The sequence below is a fragment of the Oryx dammah genome, unplaced genomic scaffold (genome assembly GCF_014754425.2).
Source record: "Oryx dammah isolate SB20612 unplaced genomic scaffold, SCBI_Odam_1.1 HiC_scaffold_24, whole genome shotgun sequence".
Classification (NCBI taxonomy): domain Eukaryota; kingdom Metazoa; phylum Chordata; class Mammalia; order Artiodactyla; family Bovidae; genus Oryx; species Oryx dammah.
This window is the reverse complement of record NW_024070208.1, coordinates 23484110-23496692: the sequence shown is the minus strand read 5'-3', so window position 1 is coordinate 23496692 and position 12583 is coordinate 23484110. Positions and strand designations below refer to the sequence as shown.

At 46.8% G+C, this 12583-nt stretch overlaps 1 protein-coding gene across 1 annotated transcript in view; it reads left to right on the top strand.

Annotated features, from left to right (window-relative positions):
- The first annotated feature begins 1789 nt into the window (after nt 1-1789).
- Nucleotides 1790-12583, top strand: part of FREM2 (FRAS1 related extracellular matrix 2) — a 168143-nt gene continuing 157349 nt past the window's right edge. Inside the window, exons 1-3 of the mRNA XM_040266717.1 lie at nt 1790-1840; nt 4998-5103; nt 6630-12095. Coding sequence (XP_040122651.1) covers nt 1790-1840; nt 4998-5103; nt 6630-12095 — 5623 coding nt within the window. The remainder of the gene's footprint in view (nt 1841-4997; nt 5104-6629; nt 12096-12583) is intronic.

The window sequence follows — 12583 nt, the reverse complement described above, 5'->3', positions numbered from 1 at the left end:
CTAGGACACTATGCATACCTCAGTGAAGGCCTATTAATAGGGGTCAAGAATAGTATTGTTATCCCAGTAAGAGTTTTTGCCCTTATTTGTTCTTTGTTTAGTTCTTCTGGGTTAAGCTGAGTGGTGGTCTCCTGTTTCAACTTAAATTCCACTTTGTTCTGAGTTTTGCTTAAAATTTATGGGTGAAAAATCCGCAGCTATTCATATCCCAGGATCATTGATTAAAAAAAAAAAGATCGTAATCTGACACAGCCAAATATTGGGGACAACTATGTTAAAGGGTGCCAAGTTAAGGCATTTATGCTGAACCTCGGGCCATGCTGAGTTTTTATTGCTAGTTCAGCTCAGGTCCCTGCAAAGCACAATGACCTGGCCACTCTCTTCTCCTTCCTCCTTTGATTGCTTTCTTTAACAGGAAGAATTTTCACAGTTGTATGGATTGAGGAGCTTTCCAAGTGTGTGGATCTAGTTATCCCTATTAGTGCAGCCCATCAGAAGATGATGCTGGGAGTGGGATGGGGTTGGGTGGGAGGGAGGTTCAAGAGGAAGGGGATATATGTATACTTATAGCTGATTCACGTTGTTGTATAGCAGAAACCAACACAACATTGTAAAGCAATTATCTTACAAATTAAAAAACAAAAAATGTGATGCTATTATGAACCACTTTCTCCTCTCTGCAGTGCTCAATAAGTCTTTGCCCAAATAAGAGAAACATAGGAAGCCTTTGCCAAATGTGCTTCAGGGATTTTTGTCTGTTTTTTTAATGGCATATTTCACAATGTTAAAAAAAAAAAAACAAATTAGCAGTAGTCAGATGACTTGAATTGTAATTCGTTTATTTTTCATCTCATCAAATTTATTTAATTCTAATTTTGTGATTAATGGCATGAACTTGGGATTGGGGATGAACCCAGCTGTGTCTCCATCTGAGCCACCAGGGAAGTTTCCTCACATATAAAATGGTAATATTGATACTTAACTACTATGAAGTGCTGTGGTTGTATTTGGCTCCCTGGAGCTTCTTTGGCTTCTTTCTCCTGAGTGAGAAATTCCCACAGTGTGAAGAGAGCCACTCAACACCAGGAGGACAAAAACGCCAGACGCACAGGTTCCCTGTGCCCTTGGCAGCTAGAATGTGGGCCTGTGACTTAAGCTGGGGTAATCCCTTCCTGTCTGCATGTGTGAATTTACAGTGACAGAGAGAGAATTCATTTGGTCAGTCGCTGCCGTGACATCTGGAATCTTAAAGAAGCAGAGGTGGTGTTTGCAGAGCTGCTGTCTCACACCCAGTGCTGGAAAGTCCAGTCCCTGAACAGAGTGGCTCAGTGTTACTTGCTCAGTCGTGTCTGACTCTTTATGATCCCATGGACGGCAGCTCACCAGGCTCCTCTGTCCATGGAATTCTCCAGGCAAGAATCCTGGATTGGGTTGCCATTCCCTTCTCCAGGGGATCTTCCCAACCCAATCAAACCTGGGTCTCCTGCATTGTAGGCAGATTTTTTTTTACCATCTGAGCCATCAGGGAAACACAAACAATGTGGAGTTTAGCATAAAATACAGAGATGAAGACAGTGTGTCTTACTTGACAGGCAATTGGAAGCCTAGAAGAGATTTTAGCAAAATGCTTACGATCAAAGAACTTTCATTTTTTTCTGGAGCAATGCATAGAATGGCAGATACAACAGCCAGGAAACTGGGATTTGAAGAAAGTTAAAAAAAAGAAAAATAAGTGATGAACGGAACTAGGATGATGACAGACAAGAGTGGGAAGAGAGGACAGTTGTGAATGGCATTGTGGAGAGAGAGTCTCTACAACTTCACAGCTGTAGAGAATGAGGTGAGTCACGGTCAAGATGACTTGAGGTGTACGGTCAAGATGACTTGAGGTGTGAAGGTCACTTTGTAGCAGGTTTATAAATCTGTTTGGTGAGAAAGTTGAAACAGTAGATACAAATGATTCAAAAAATTCAGGAAGAGAGAAATGTGTGCATAGCTTGAGGGGCTGCTGTTACTGAGAGACATTGGTTTTCTATAAAATAGGAAAAATTAAGCAGGATTTTAATCAAAGAGGAAGCAATCAGAAAGACTGGAAATCCAAGCAAGAGAGGAAAACTAATAGAGCAATTAATAGACATGGTTAGGATTTATTATTTATGATCACAGTCAAATGCTTCCCTTTCACTAATAGGGCTTCCCTGGTGTCTCAGCTGGTAAAGAATCCACCTGTAACGCAGGAGACCTGGGTTTGATCCCTGGATTGGGAAGATCCCCTGGAGAAGGGAACGGCTACCCACTCCAGTATTCTGGCCTGGAAAATTCCATGGACTGTATAGTCCATGGGGTTGCAAAGAGTCAGACATGACTGAGTGACTTTCATACCGACCCAAATATTTTGGGGGGATTCCCTGATAGCTCAGTTGGTAATGAATCTGCCTGCAATGCAGGAGACCCCAGTTCGATTCCTGGGTCAGGATATAAGATACTAACAAGTTAGTTCAGCAAATGAGATAAGGAGAACCAAAGAGAAACTAAGAGTTTGTCATCTTTACTTAGTAAAAATTTGGAATATTATCTCTATTGATCAATCTATATCTACATATTTCTAGATATAGGAATGTATTTGAAAGCAATGACCATTTACCTTTATTTCAGCTTTGCATATATACATACATATAAACACGTGCATATTTTAATATTTCACCTTTCCAATAGCATCATGAGGAAAGTCTAGGCAATATTTTCATCTTCCTTCTCTCCTCTCCAATCACTTTTTTTTAGAGATGGAGACAGTGACTTGTCCAGAGCTCAAAGCAAGTGGAAAAGCCAGCTTCAAAAAAACAAGGGTTTCTGGCTTCTAGTTCAGTGTTCTTTTTTCCACAGAGTAGACCCCTATTGGAGCATAGCTTTATCTGAAAGATTGGGTATATATGACACTATGTGTATCACCTTATAATAGATGTCTATCCTCCTAGTGAATTTTAATTTAGTTTTGTATTGCTAGGTTTTAGTTTTTATTTTCTCTTTGATTAAAAAATATAGTTACTTAATGATGTATGTAAGCTACCCATGTCAATGAGTGCAAAATTTGTTTCACATTATCTAAAAAGAAACAATTGATTCATTGGCAAAGGACATGAGCTTTGATTTCTAATTTTCTACTAGGAGGTACTCATATTTTATTAGCGGATTCAGTCTTTCCAGCAAGAATGATAACTATTGCTTCTGAGCATAGAACATAAGGAAGGAGCTGGAAGGTCACCCATAAATTTGGTTTAAGGCACCAAACAGCAAAAATCAAAATATTACCAAAGAGGAATTTGTCCACAAAGACTGAGGGCCTTGGTTTATATTTGAGGAGACTGGTTGCTAAACAAAGGGGGACCGCTGCAAGTCACTTAGTGGATGTCAGAGCCAAGGCTGAAATCCAGCTTTTGGTCAACCAGCACAAGGCTGTTTACCCTTTCAGCACCACTCTGAAATTAGTTAGGTTTGGATTTATATTGAGCTGTGGTTCTGAAACTATCAAATAAAATTCTATTGAGAACTATTGCAGATGTTTTACCTAAAACTTTTAATCACTTGGCTGTAAGTACTTTTAAGATGCCTATCGGGCAATCTCTTCTAGTAGTCTTTTGAGCCAGTAGCAGAACATAAGAGGTGAAATAAACTGAGAAACCACTCTGAAACAATCAAAATGTGACCACTTAAGAGCCCCAAACCTACCTGAATATCTTGCCTGCATCTCTTATTTTACAACACAAGTTCTTGGGTGTTTAACCTTAGGTCAGAGATCCTTTGAGTTTTAACAGTCAATAAACTTAGCTTTAAGTTGGTTTGAGGAGACATTTTGGTGTGTGTTCCATAGAGTAAATAAATTTAAAATTTTATTATAAAATTTTATTTTATTTTCCCCAGAATATATACAGCAGGTGTTCAAAAGCTTTGAAAGGCAAGAACTGAAGACTTAAGCTTGGTATTTTAAAAAAACTACATGTTTGTCAACTTATTTTCTCTCTTAAGATTTGCAAGTATTGGTCATAAAATATTTCTTTGCCAATTTAAGTATAGAAATATTTTAACACTGAGGTATTTATCCTAATGAGGGATCATTACCATCAATAATCTTTGCTTTCAGATGAGAATTTAATATTTCACTATTTTATCAATGACCATCAATGCAAAATACATTTAAGTAACTAAACGTATGTGTTACTTTCTATGTAATTTAAAAAACCTAAGTACCTAAGATATTTACCAAAAATAATTTCTAAGAGTCACTTCTTCACCTCAATCAAGGCAAGCTAAATTAAAAAGTCAAAAAAATTATAATTTACTGATTTCCTTAGGCTACTTGAAAATAAATGTGGACCTCTATTCTTCTTACCATGAAACAAAATATTGAACTCTGCCCTTCGGGCAGACTGTCATACCTCAAATGCTGATCTTATCATTGCTTGCAAGTCAAACAGAGTTGGACTTTAAAAGGAAGAAAGGAAAGCCCTCCAGCCATTGGGAAGCACCAGGGGTCAGGCTGGTGGTCTCACTGGTCAGAATGAAGCCACAGTCACGATGCCTGACATTTTTCAATCAAGACCCATAACCAGGATTTGAAATACAACACATAAAGAACCATACTCTGAAAATGATGTCCCTTTTCATTTGGCGTCTTCCAGTTCGTTTTATTTGTGAATAGAACATCATCAAATTTTTCTTTTGAATTCTGTACGTAATAATAAACAAGGATACTAAATTATAAAATAATACCAAAACAGATCAGAAATTGATGAAGAGTTGGATGGGGATTTTCTCATGTTTAAAAGATTAGTCACATCCCTTCTGTGTTCCTGGATGTCCATTTTGTACTAAATTGTAAAATGCATGTATGAGTTGTACACAGGAGTTCAAAGTACAATAGGCTGAAATATATTGAGCTAACTAAATGTTATTTGTTTGGATAAGAGGCTCACTTAAACTCTCTCCCTCTCCACTCCCAGGCGCAGAGGCTGCCCAGTGGGCTTCCTGGAGCGGACTCTGACATCACTCAACAATACTTGTGTAGAGGTGGTGCTGGGTCCTGGAAAATAGCTCTCAATGCTGCAGGTAGGGATCAAAACCCTAAACTGGAGGAGCTCCGGATAAAAGCACCAAACGGTTAAAGGGATAAATGCGTCTCACCGAAATGTAACCCCATATGCATCTTAAAGGCTTCCCTGGTGGCTCAGTGGTAAAGAATCCACCTGCCAAACTGGAGACGCTGGTTTGATCTCTGGGTCAGAAAGATCCCCTGGAGAAGGAAATGGCAACTCACTCCAGTATTCTTGCCTGGAAAATTCCATGGGCAGAGAAGCCTGGCGGGGCTACAGTCCATGGGGTCTCAAAGAGTCGGACAGGACTTAGCGACTGAACAACAACAATGTATCTTACATCTTCCATTTGGACCAAAATGTAAAAAAAGGACTTAACACTGTCTTACACTCCCTCCCCACCCCCACCCCCAAATCTAAAATACCCTTGAGCAGGAAAAGGGCAGAATGACCATTATTTCAAATTGATATTCCAATTATCTGATCTGTATTATTGGAGAGAAAAGAATGTGACCTAAAATAAAACATTTTGCTCAGGAAAAGCAAGACTGCTTAAAGAACAAATATGAAAACGGTAGCGTCTTAATTGTGAGGGTTCAAGGAGGAGATGAGCAATTAGAACCTTTCTGGACGGGAATCTCCGCACTTCTGAAACCTGACAAACACAAGAGGGCAGGCAGAGCTCGAGTTAGGCTTCAAAACCGGCTGCCTGAAGGGAGCTAACTTATTTTAGCTCGCCCTCCGGATATTTATCAGTTCTCTTGGCATGCCAAGAACTGTGATGCTGACAGGCGGGTTTAGTTCGTACTTGGTCTAATTACTGCGAAGAGAACAGGAACGTCTTTAATGACAGCTGCCCCAACAGCGGGCTTTGGAAGAGCCTGGGGCTACACTCCCCAGAACTTACTCTTTGGGGCGACCCTCGCGATTTCGATCTGACTGCATTTCTCACCCTTTCCAAAAGCCTCTTTCTCCTTTCGCTATAAAATTTGGTTGCAAAGCGAGGGCTTGTTGAACTCTCACCAGTCCCGAGAACTGTACCCGTCATAATTTACAAGGAGACAGCAGGGGGCGAGGGGAGGCTCCGTCTCCTCTAGTTTTGCTTTTAATTCCAGCTCTCCTTCTTATGCAAATTTGCGCCCGAGTTTCTCCCTTTACTGCCCTGGGTTTTGATTCAAACTCCAGCCACGTTGCTTCTAACTTGCCTCTTGGGTTTGCAAGTTTCAGAGAGAAATAAACATTCCCTGAGGGGGTTCCCATTGGATTTGGGGAATGGGAGGTAAAATGGGGGTTCCCGTGGATCGCAGGAGGTTGAAGTCTCAACCCTAGCAGCCCCGAAAGAAGGGAGCCCCTTCACTTCCAGGACAACCTGTTGCGCCTTCTATCTCCTCCCCTGCGCGCGGTTTCCCCGCCTCGGCCCCCAGCACCTGATTGGCAGGAGTCGCTACCCAACCCTGGTCTCGGGGCCTCCTCCCCGGACTCACGATTGGCCTCCTGGGAGGACTGAGTAAGGGGGTGCGAGGGGTGGGATTTCCCTCAAAGCTCAGGGTCCCGGGACCTGGAAAGGAGGAGTGGAGGAGACTCAGTTCTCCGCGCGTCTGCGCCGCGAGCCGTGGGGCTGGGCCGGCCGGGATGGTGTAGCCTCCCCGCGTAGCTCCAGCCTGGACCGCGCCGGGCCGCTTTCGCATCCTCCAGGTCCAGCCTCGGCTACAGCGAAACCCCGCGGGCGCCGTGCGGAGTTCCCGGCACTTCCCGGAGGACGCTTTCACCTCCTGCCCGGGGCTGGGACCGAGTGCGCTCTCCAGGGGACCGGGCTGAGCCGTCACGGCCGGACCATGCGAACCACCGGGACCCCCGGGGTAACCGAGCGCACGCGCCCCGCAGGAAACCCCGCCGAGTCTCCACCGACGCCTCCGACGCCGCCCGGGCCGGTGCTGCTGCTTCTCCTGTCACTGGTAAGCCGCGTCCGGGCACAGCCGCCTGACCCCGGCCGGGCCTTGCTGTCCCCGGATCTCGCGGGGGTTGCAGGGGTCCCCGCCGAAGAAGCCATAGTGCTGGCGAACCGCGGGCTCCGGGTGCCCTTCGGCCGTGAGGTCTGGCTGGATCCGTTGCAGGACCTAGCGCTGCAGGTGCAACCGGGGGATCGGTGCGCAGTGACCGTGCTAGACAACGACGCGCTGGCCCAGCGGCCCGGCCGCCTGAGTCCCAAGCGCTTCCCCTGCGACTTCGGCGCGGGAGAGGTGCGCTACTCGCACCTGGGCGCGCGCAGCCCGTCGCGGGATCGAGTCCGGCTGCAGCTGCGCTACGACGCGCCGGGAGGGGCGGCCGTGCTCCCCTTGGTGCTGGAGGTGGAGGTGGTCTTCACCCAGCTGGAGGTTGTGACGCGAAACCTGCCCCTGGTCGTGGAGGAGCTGCTGGGGACCAGCAATGCCCTGGACGCGCGGAGCCTGGAATTCGCCTACCAGCCTGAGACCGAGGAGTGTCGCGTGGGCATCCTGTCTGGTCTGGGCGCGCTGCCTCGCTACGGGGAACTTCTTCACTACCCGCAGGTCCCGGGCCCGGCCAGCCAGGGGGACACCCAGGACCCCCTCCTGATGGACTGCAAAGCATTCCAGGAGCTGGGCGTGCGCTACCGCCACACTGCCCCCAGTCGTTCTCCAAACAGGGACTGGGTGCCCATGATGGTGGAGCTGCGATCGCGAGGGTCTCCTGTGGGCAGCCCGGCTTTGAAGCGCGAGCACTTCCAAGTGCTGGTGAGAATCCGAGGAGGGGCTGAGAACACTGCCCCGAAGCCCAGCTTTGTGGCCATGATGATGATGGAGGTGGACCAGTTTGTCCTGACCGCCCTGACCCCAGACATGCTGGCAGCCGAGGATGCTGAGTGTGCCCCAGACTTGCTGATCTTCAATCTCACCTCTCCATTCCAGCCCGGCCAGGGCTTCCTGGTGAGCACTGACGACCGCAGTCTGCCCCTCTCTTCCTTCACTCAGAGGGATTTGCACCTCCTGAAGATTGCCTATCAGCCCCCCTCTGAAGACTCTGACCAGGAGCGTCTCTTTGAACTCGAGCTGGAAGTAGTAGACCCAGAAGGTGCTGCCTCTGATCCTTTTTCCTTCATGGTAGTGGTGAAGCCCATGAATACATTGGCTCCAGTGGTCACCCGGAACACTGGTCTCATTCTCTACGAGGGCCAGTCTCGGCCCCTCACTGGCCCTGCAGGCAGTGGACCACAAAACTTGGTCATCAGTGATGAAGACGACTTAGAGGCGGTACAGCTGGAGGTGGTGGCTGGGCTCCGGCATGGTCACCTTGTCCTTCTGGGTGCCTCCAATGGCAACTCTGCCCCTAAGACCTTTACTGTAGCTGAGCTAGCAGCCGGCCGAGTGGTCTACCATCATGATGACAAAGACGGCTCACTAAGTGACAACCTCGTGCTCCGAATGGTGGACGGAGGACGCAGGCACCAGGTGCAGTTTCTGTTCCCCATCACCTTAGTGCCTGTGGATGACCAGCCACCAGTCCTCAATGCCAACACGGGGCTGACGCTGGCAGAGGGCGAAACTGTGCCCATCCTGCCCCAAGCTCTGAGTGCAACTGACATGGACTCAGAGGACTCTTTGCTGCTTTTTGTGCTTGAGTCACCCTCCTCCACTGCAGGGCATCTGCTTCTCCGCCAGACCCATCCTCCCCAGGGGGAGGAGATGCTTCTCGGGAGCCCTTGGAGAAAACAGGGAGTATTCTATGAGAAAACAGTGACAGAGTGGCGGCAGCAAGACATAACCGAGGGGAGACTTTTCTACAGGCACTCTGGGCCCCACAGTCCTGGGCCAGTGATTGACCAGTTCACATTTCGTGTCCAGGATAACCATGACCCCCCTAATAAGTCTGGGCTACAGAGGTTCGTGATACGCATTCATCCCGTGGACCGCCTCCCTCCTGAGCTAGGCAGCGGCTGTCCCCTTCGGATGGTGGTACAGGAATCCCAGCTCACACCACTGAGGAAGAAGTGGCTACGCTACACGGACCTGGACACGGATGACCGAGAACTCCGTTACACGGTGACCCAGCCCCCGATGGACACAGATGAAAACCACTCACCAGCCCCGTTGGGCACCTTGGTCCTGACCGACGATCCTTCGGTGGTGGTGGCCCATTTTACACAAGCTCAGGTCAACCACCATAAAATTGCTTATAGGCCTCCAGATCAGGAGCTGGGAGTGGCTGCCCGAGTGGCCCAGTTTCAATTCCAGGTGGAGGATCAAGCTGGGAACGTGGCTCCAGGCACCTTCACCTTTTACTTGCAGCCAGTGGACAACCAGCCACCCGAAATCCTCAACACTGGCTTCACCGTTCAGGAGAAGGGCCATCACATCCTGAGTGAGACTGAGTTGGGTGTGAATGATGTGGACACTGATGTGGCCCACATCACCTTCACTCTCATACAGGTGCCCAAACATGGCCACATGAAGCTGTCTGGACAGGTACTGCATGTTGGTGGGATTTTCCACTTGGAGGACATAAAACAGGGTCGGATTTCCTATGCCCATAATGAGGCTGAGTCTCTGACCGATAGCTGCTCCTTGGAGGTCAGTGATGGACACCACGTGGTACCCATCACTCTCAGAGTGAATGTCCGGCCCATGGACGGTGAGCTGCCCGTGCTGAGCCTTCCTGCAGGCACTCTGGGGTCCTATCTAGACGTTTTAGAAAATGGGGCTACTGAAATCACTGCCAGTGTTATCACGGGGACCAATGGGAACGCTGATGATTTGATGTTGACTTTCCTCTTGGAAGATGCACCCCTATATGGAGAAATCCTGGTCAATGGAGTTCCAGCAGAGCAGTTTACCCAAAGAGACATCTTGGAGGGCTCCGTCGTCTACTCTCACACAAGTGGGGAGATAGGTCTGTTGCCCAAAGAAGACTCTTTCAACCTGAGTCTGTCGGATATGTCTCAAGAATGGAGAATAGGCGGTAACACTATCCAAGGAGTTACCGTGTGGGTGACCATCCTCCCTGTTGACAGCCAGGCCCCAGAAATTTCTGTAGGTGAACAGTTTATTGTTCTGGAAGGCGATAAAAGCGTTATAACCTCAATGCACATAAGTGCTGAAGACATCGATTCTCTCAATGACGACATCTTGTGCACCATCATCATTCAGCCTACCTCGGGTTACGTGGAGAACATCTCTCCAGCCCCTGGCTCTGAAAAATCGAGAGCAGGAATTGCTATAAGTGCTTTCACTCTAAAAGATCTCAGGCAAGGTCATATAAACTACGTCCAGAGTGTCCATAAAGGAGTAGAACCGGTGGAAGACAGATTTATATTTCGCTGTTCTGATGGCATTAACTTTTCAGAGAGACATTTTTTCCCCATTGTAATCATTCCCACCAACGATGAACAGCCAGAAATATTCATCAGGGAATTTATGGTGATGGAAGGCATGAGTCTGGTGGTTGATACACCCATCCTCAATGCCGCTGATGCTGATGTTCCCCCAGGTGACTTAACTTTCACTATTACCAAGGTTCCCACCCACGGTCACATCATGAACCAGCTGATAAATGGCACGGTTTTGGTGGAAAGCTTCACCTTGGACCAGATCATAGAGAGCTCCAGCATCATTTATGAGCACGATGACTCTGAGACTCAGGAAGACAGTTTCGTAATTAAGCTCACAGATGGTAAGCACTCTGTGGAAAAGATGGTCCTCATTATCGTTATTCCTGTTGATGACGAGACCCCTAGGATGGCCATCAATAATGGACTGGAAATAGAAATCGGGGAAACCAAAATTATCAACAACAGAGTATTAATGGCAACTGATTTAGATTCTGAAGACAAATTCTTGGTTTACATTATTCGTTATGGGCCGGGACATGGTTTATTACAAAGACAAACACCAATGGGTGTCTTTGAAAATATCACATTGGGCATGAATTTTACCCAGTATGAAGTAGACAGAAATTTGATTCAGTATGTCCATTTTGGGCAAGAGGGCATTCGGGATCTAATTAAATTTGACGTGACTGATGGAATCAATGCCCTCATAGATCGCTACTTTTATGTGTCTATTGGAAGCCCTGACATTGTCTTCCCCGATGTGATAAGTAAAGGAGTGTCCTTGAAGGAAGGTGGTAAGGTCACCCTCACGACAGATCTACTGAGCACTAGTGACTTGAACAGTCCTGATGAAAACTTAGTTTTTACCATCACCAGGGCTCCCATGAGAGGCCACTTAGAAAGCACAGACCAACCTCGAGTGTCTATCACATCTTTCACTCAGCTCCAACTGGCTGGCAATAAAATCTACTATATCCACACAGCTGATGATGAGGTAAAGATGGACAGTTTTGAGTTTCAAGTCACTGATGGACGTAACCCTGTCTTCCGGACATTCCGTATCTCCATCAGCGATGTGGACAACAAAAAGCCAGTGGTCACCATCCATAACCTGGTTGTCAGCGAAGGTGAAAAGAAGCTGATTACTCCCTTTGAACTCACTGTGGAAGACAGGGATACTCCAGACAAACTCTTGAAATTCACTGTCACCCAGGTGCCTGTTCATGGTCAACTCCTATTCAACAATACCAGACCCGCCATGATTTTTACCAAGCAGGACTTGAATGAAAACTTAATCAGCTACAAACATGATGGTACCGAGTCAAGTGAAGACAGCTTCTCCTTCACAGTGACTGATGGTTCCCATACAGAGTTCTATGTTTTTCCTGATACAGTATTTGAAACAAGAAGACCCCAAGTAATGAAGATCCGGATTTTAGCTGTTGACAACAGAGTCCCCCAAATTGTAGTGAACAAAGGGGCCTCTACACTTCGCACTCTGGCCACAGGCCACTTGGGGTTCATGATCACAAGTAAAGTATTGAAAGCAGAGGACAGAGACAGTTTACACGTTTCTCTCCGGTTTATTGTGACGGAGGCCCCTCGACATGGATATCTCCTCAACCTGGGCCAAGGCAACCACAGTGTGACTGAGTTTACACAAGGTATGGTTCACTTTTCTTTCTTTATAATCAAAGGGCACTCCAAGTCTTACTTCTTGAGAAATGGCTGTCACTGATAACTTTGTAAGTAGAGCATCAAATTAGAGGCCAGGGAGGACTTCCCTGGTGGTCTAGTGATTGAGACTCCATGCTTCCAATGCAGGGGGTGTGGGTTTGATCCCTGGTCCAGGAACTAAGATCCCATGTGCCACATAGCGCTGCCAAAAATAATTAAATTAAAAAATAGAGTCCAAGGAAAGAGAAGGAAAAGGAAATAAAGGAAAGGCAAAAATACAGGGACTCTGTTTCCTAAGAGAACAGCTCCCTTCTTGCCATATCTCCCACTGTAGTGACCTTCATTAGTAGGACTATTATATTTTGAAAATATAAGCTAAGATGCCAAAGAAAGAGCTGAACTTCGGTGAATTAAATTTGAAACAGGCTTTTCAACTGTGTTCCACCAGCCCCACTTTTCCTCTGAACAACCTGTT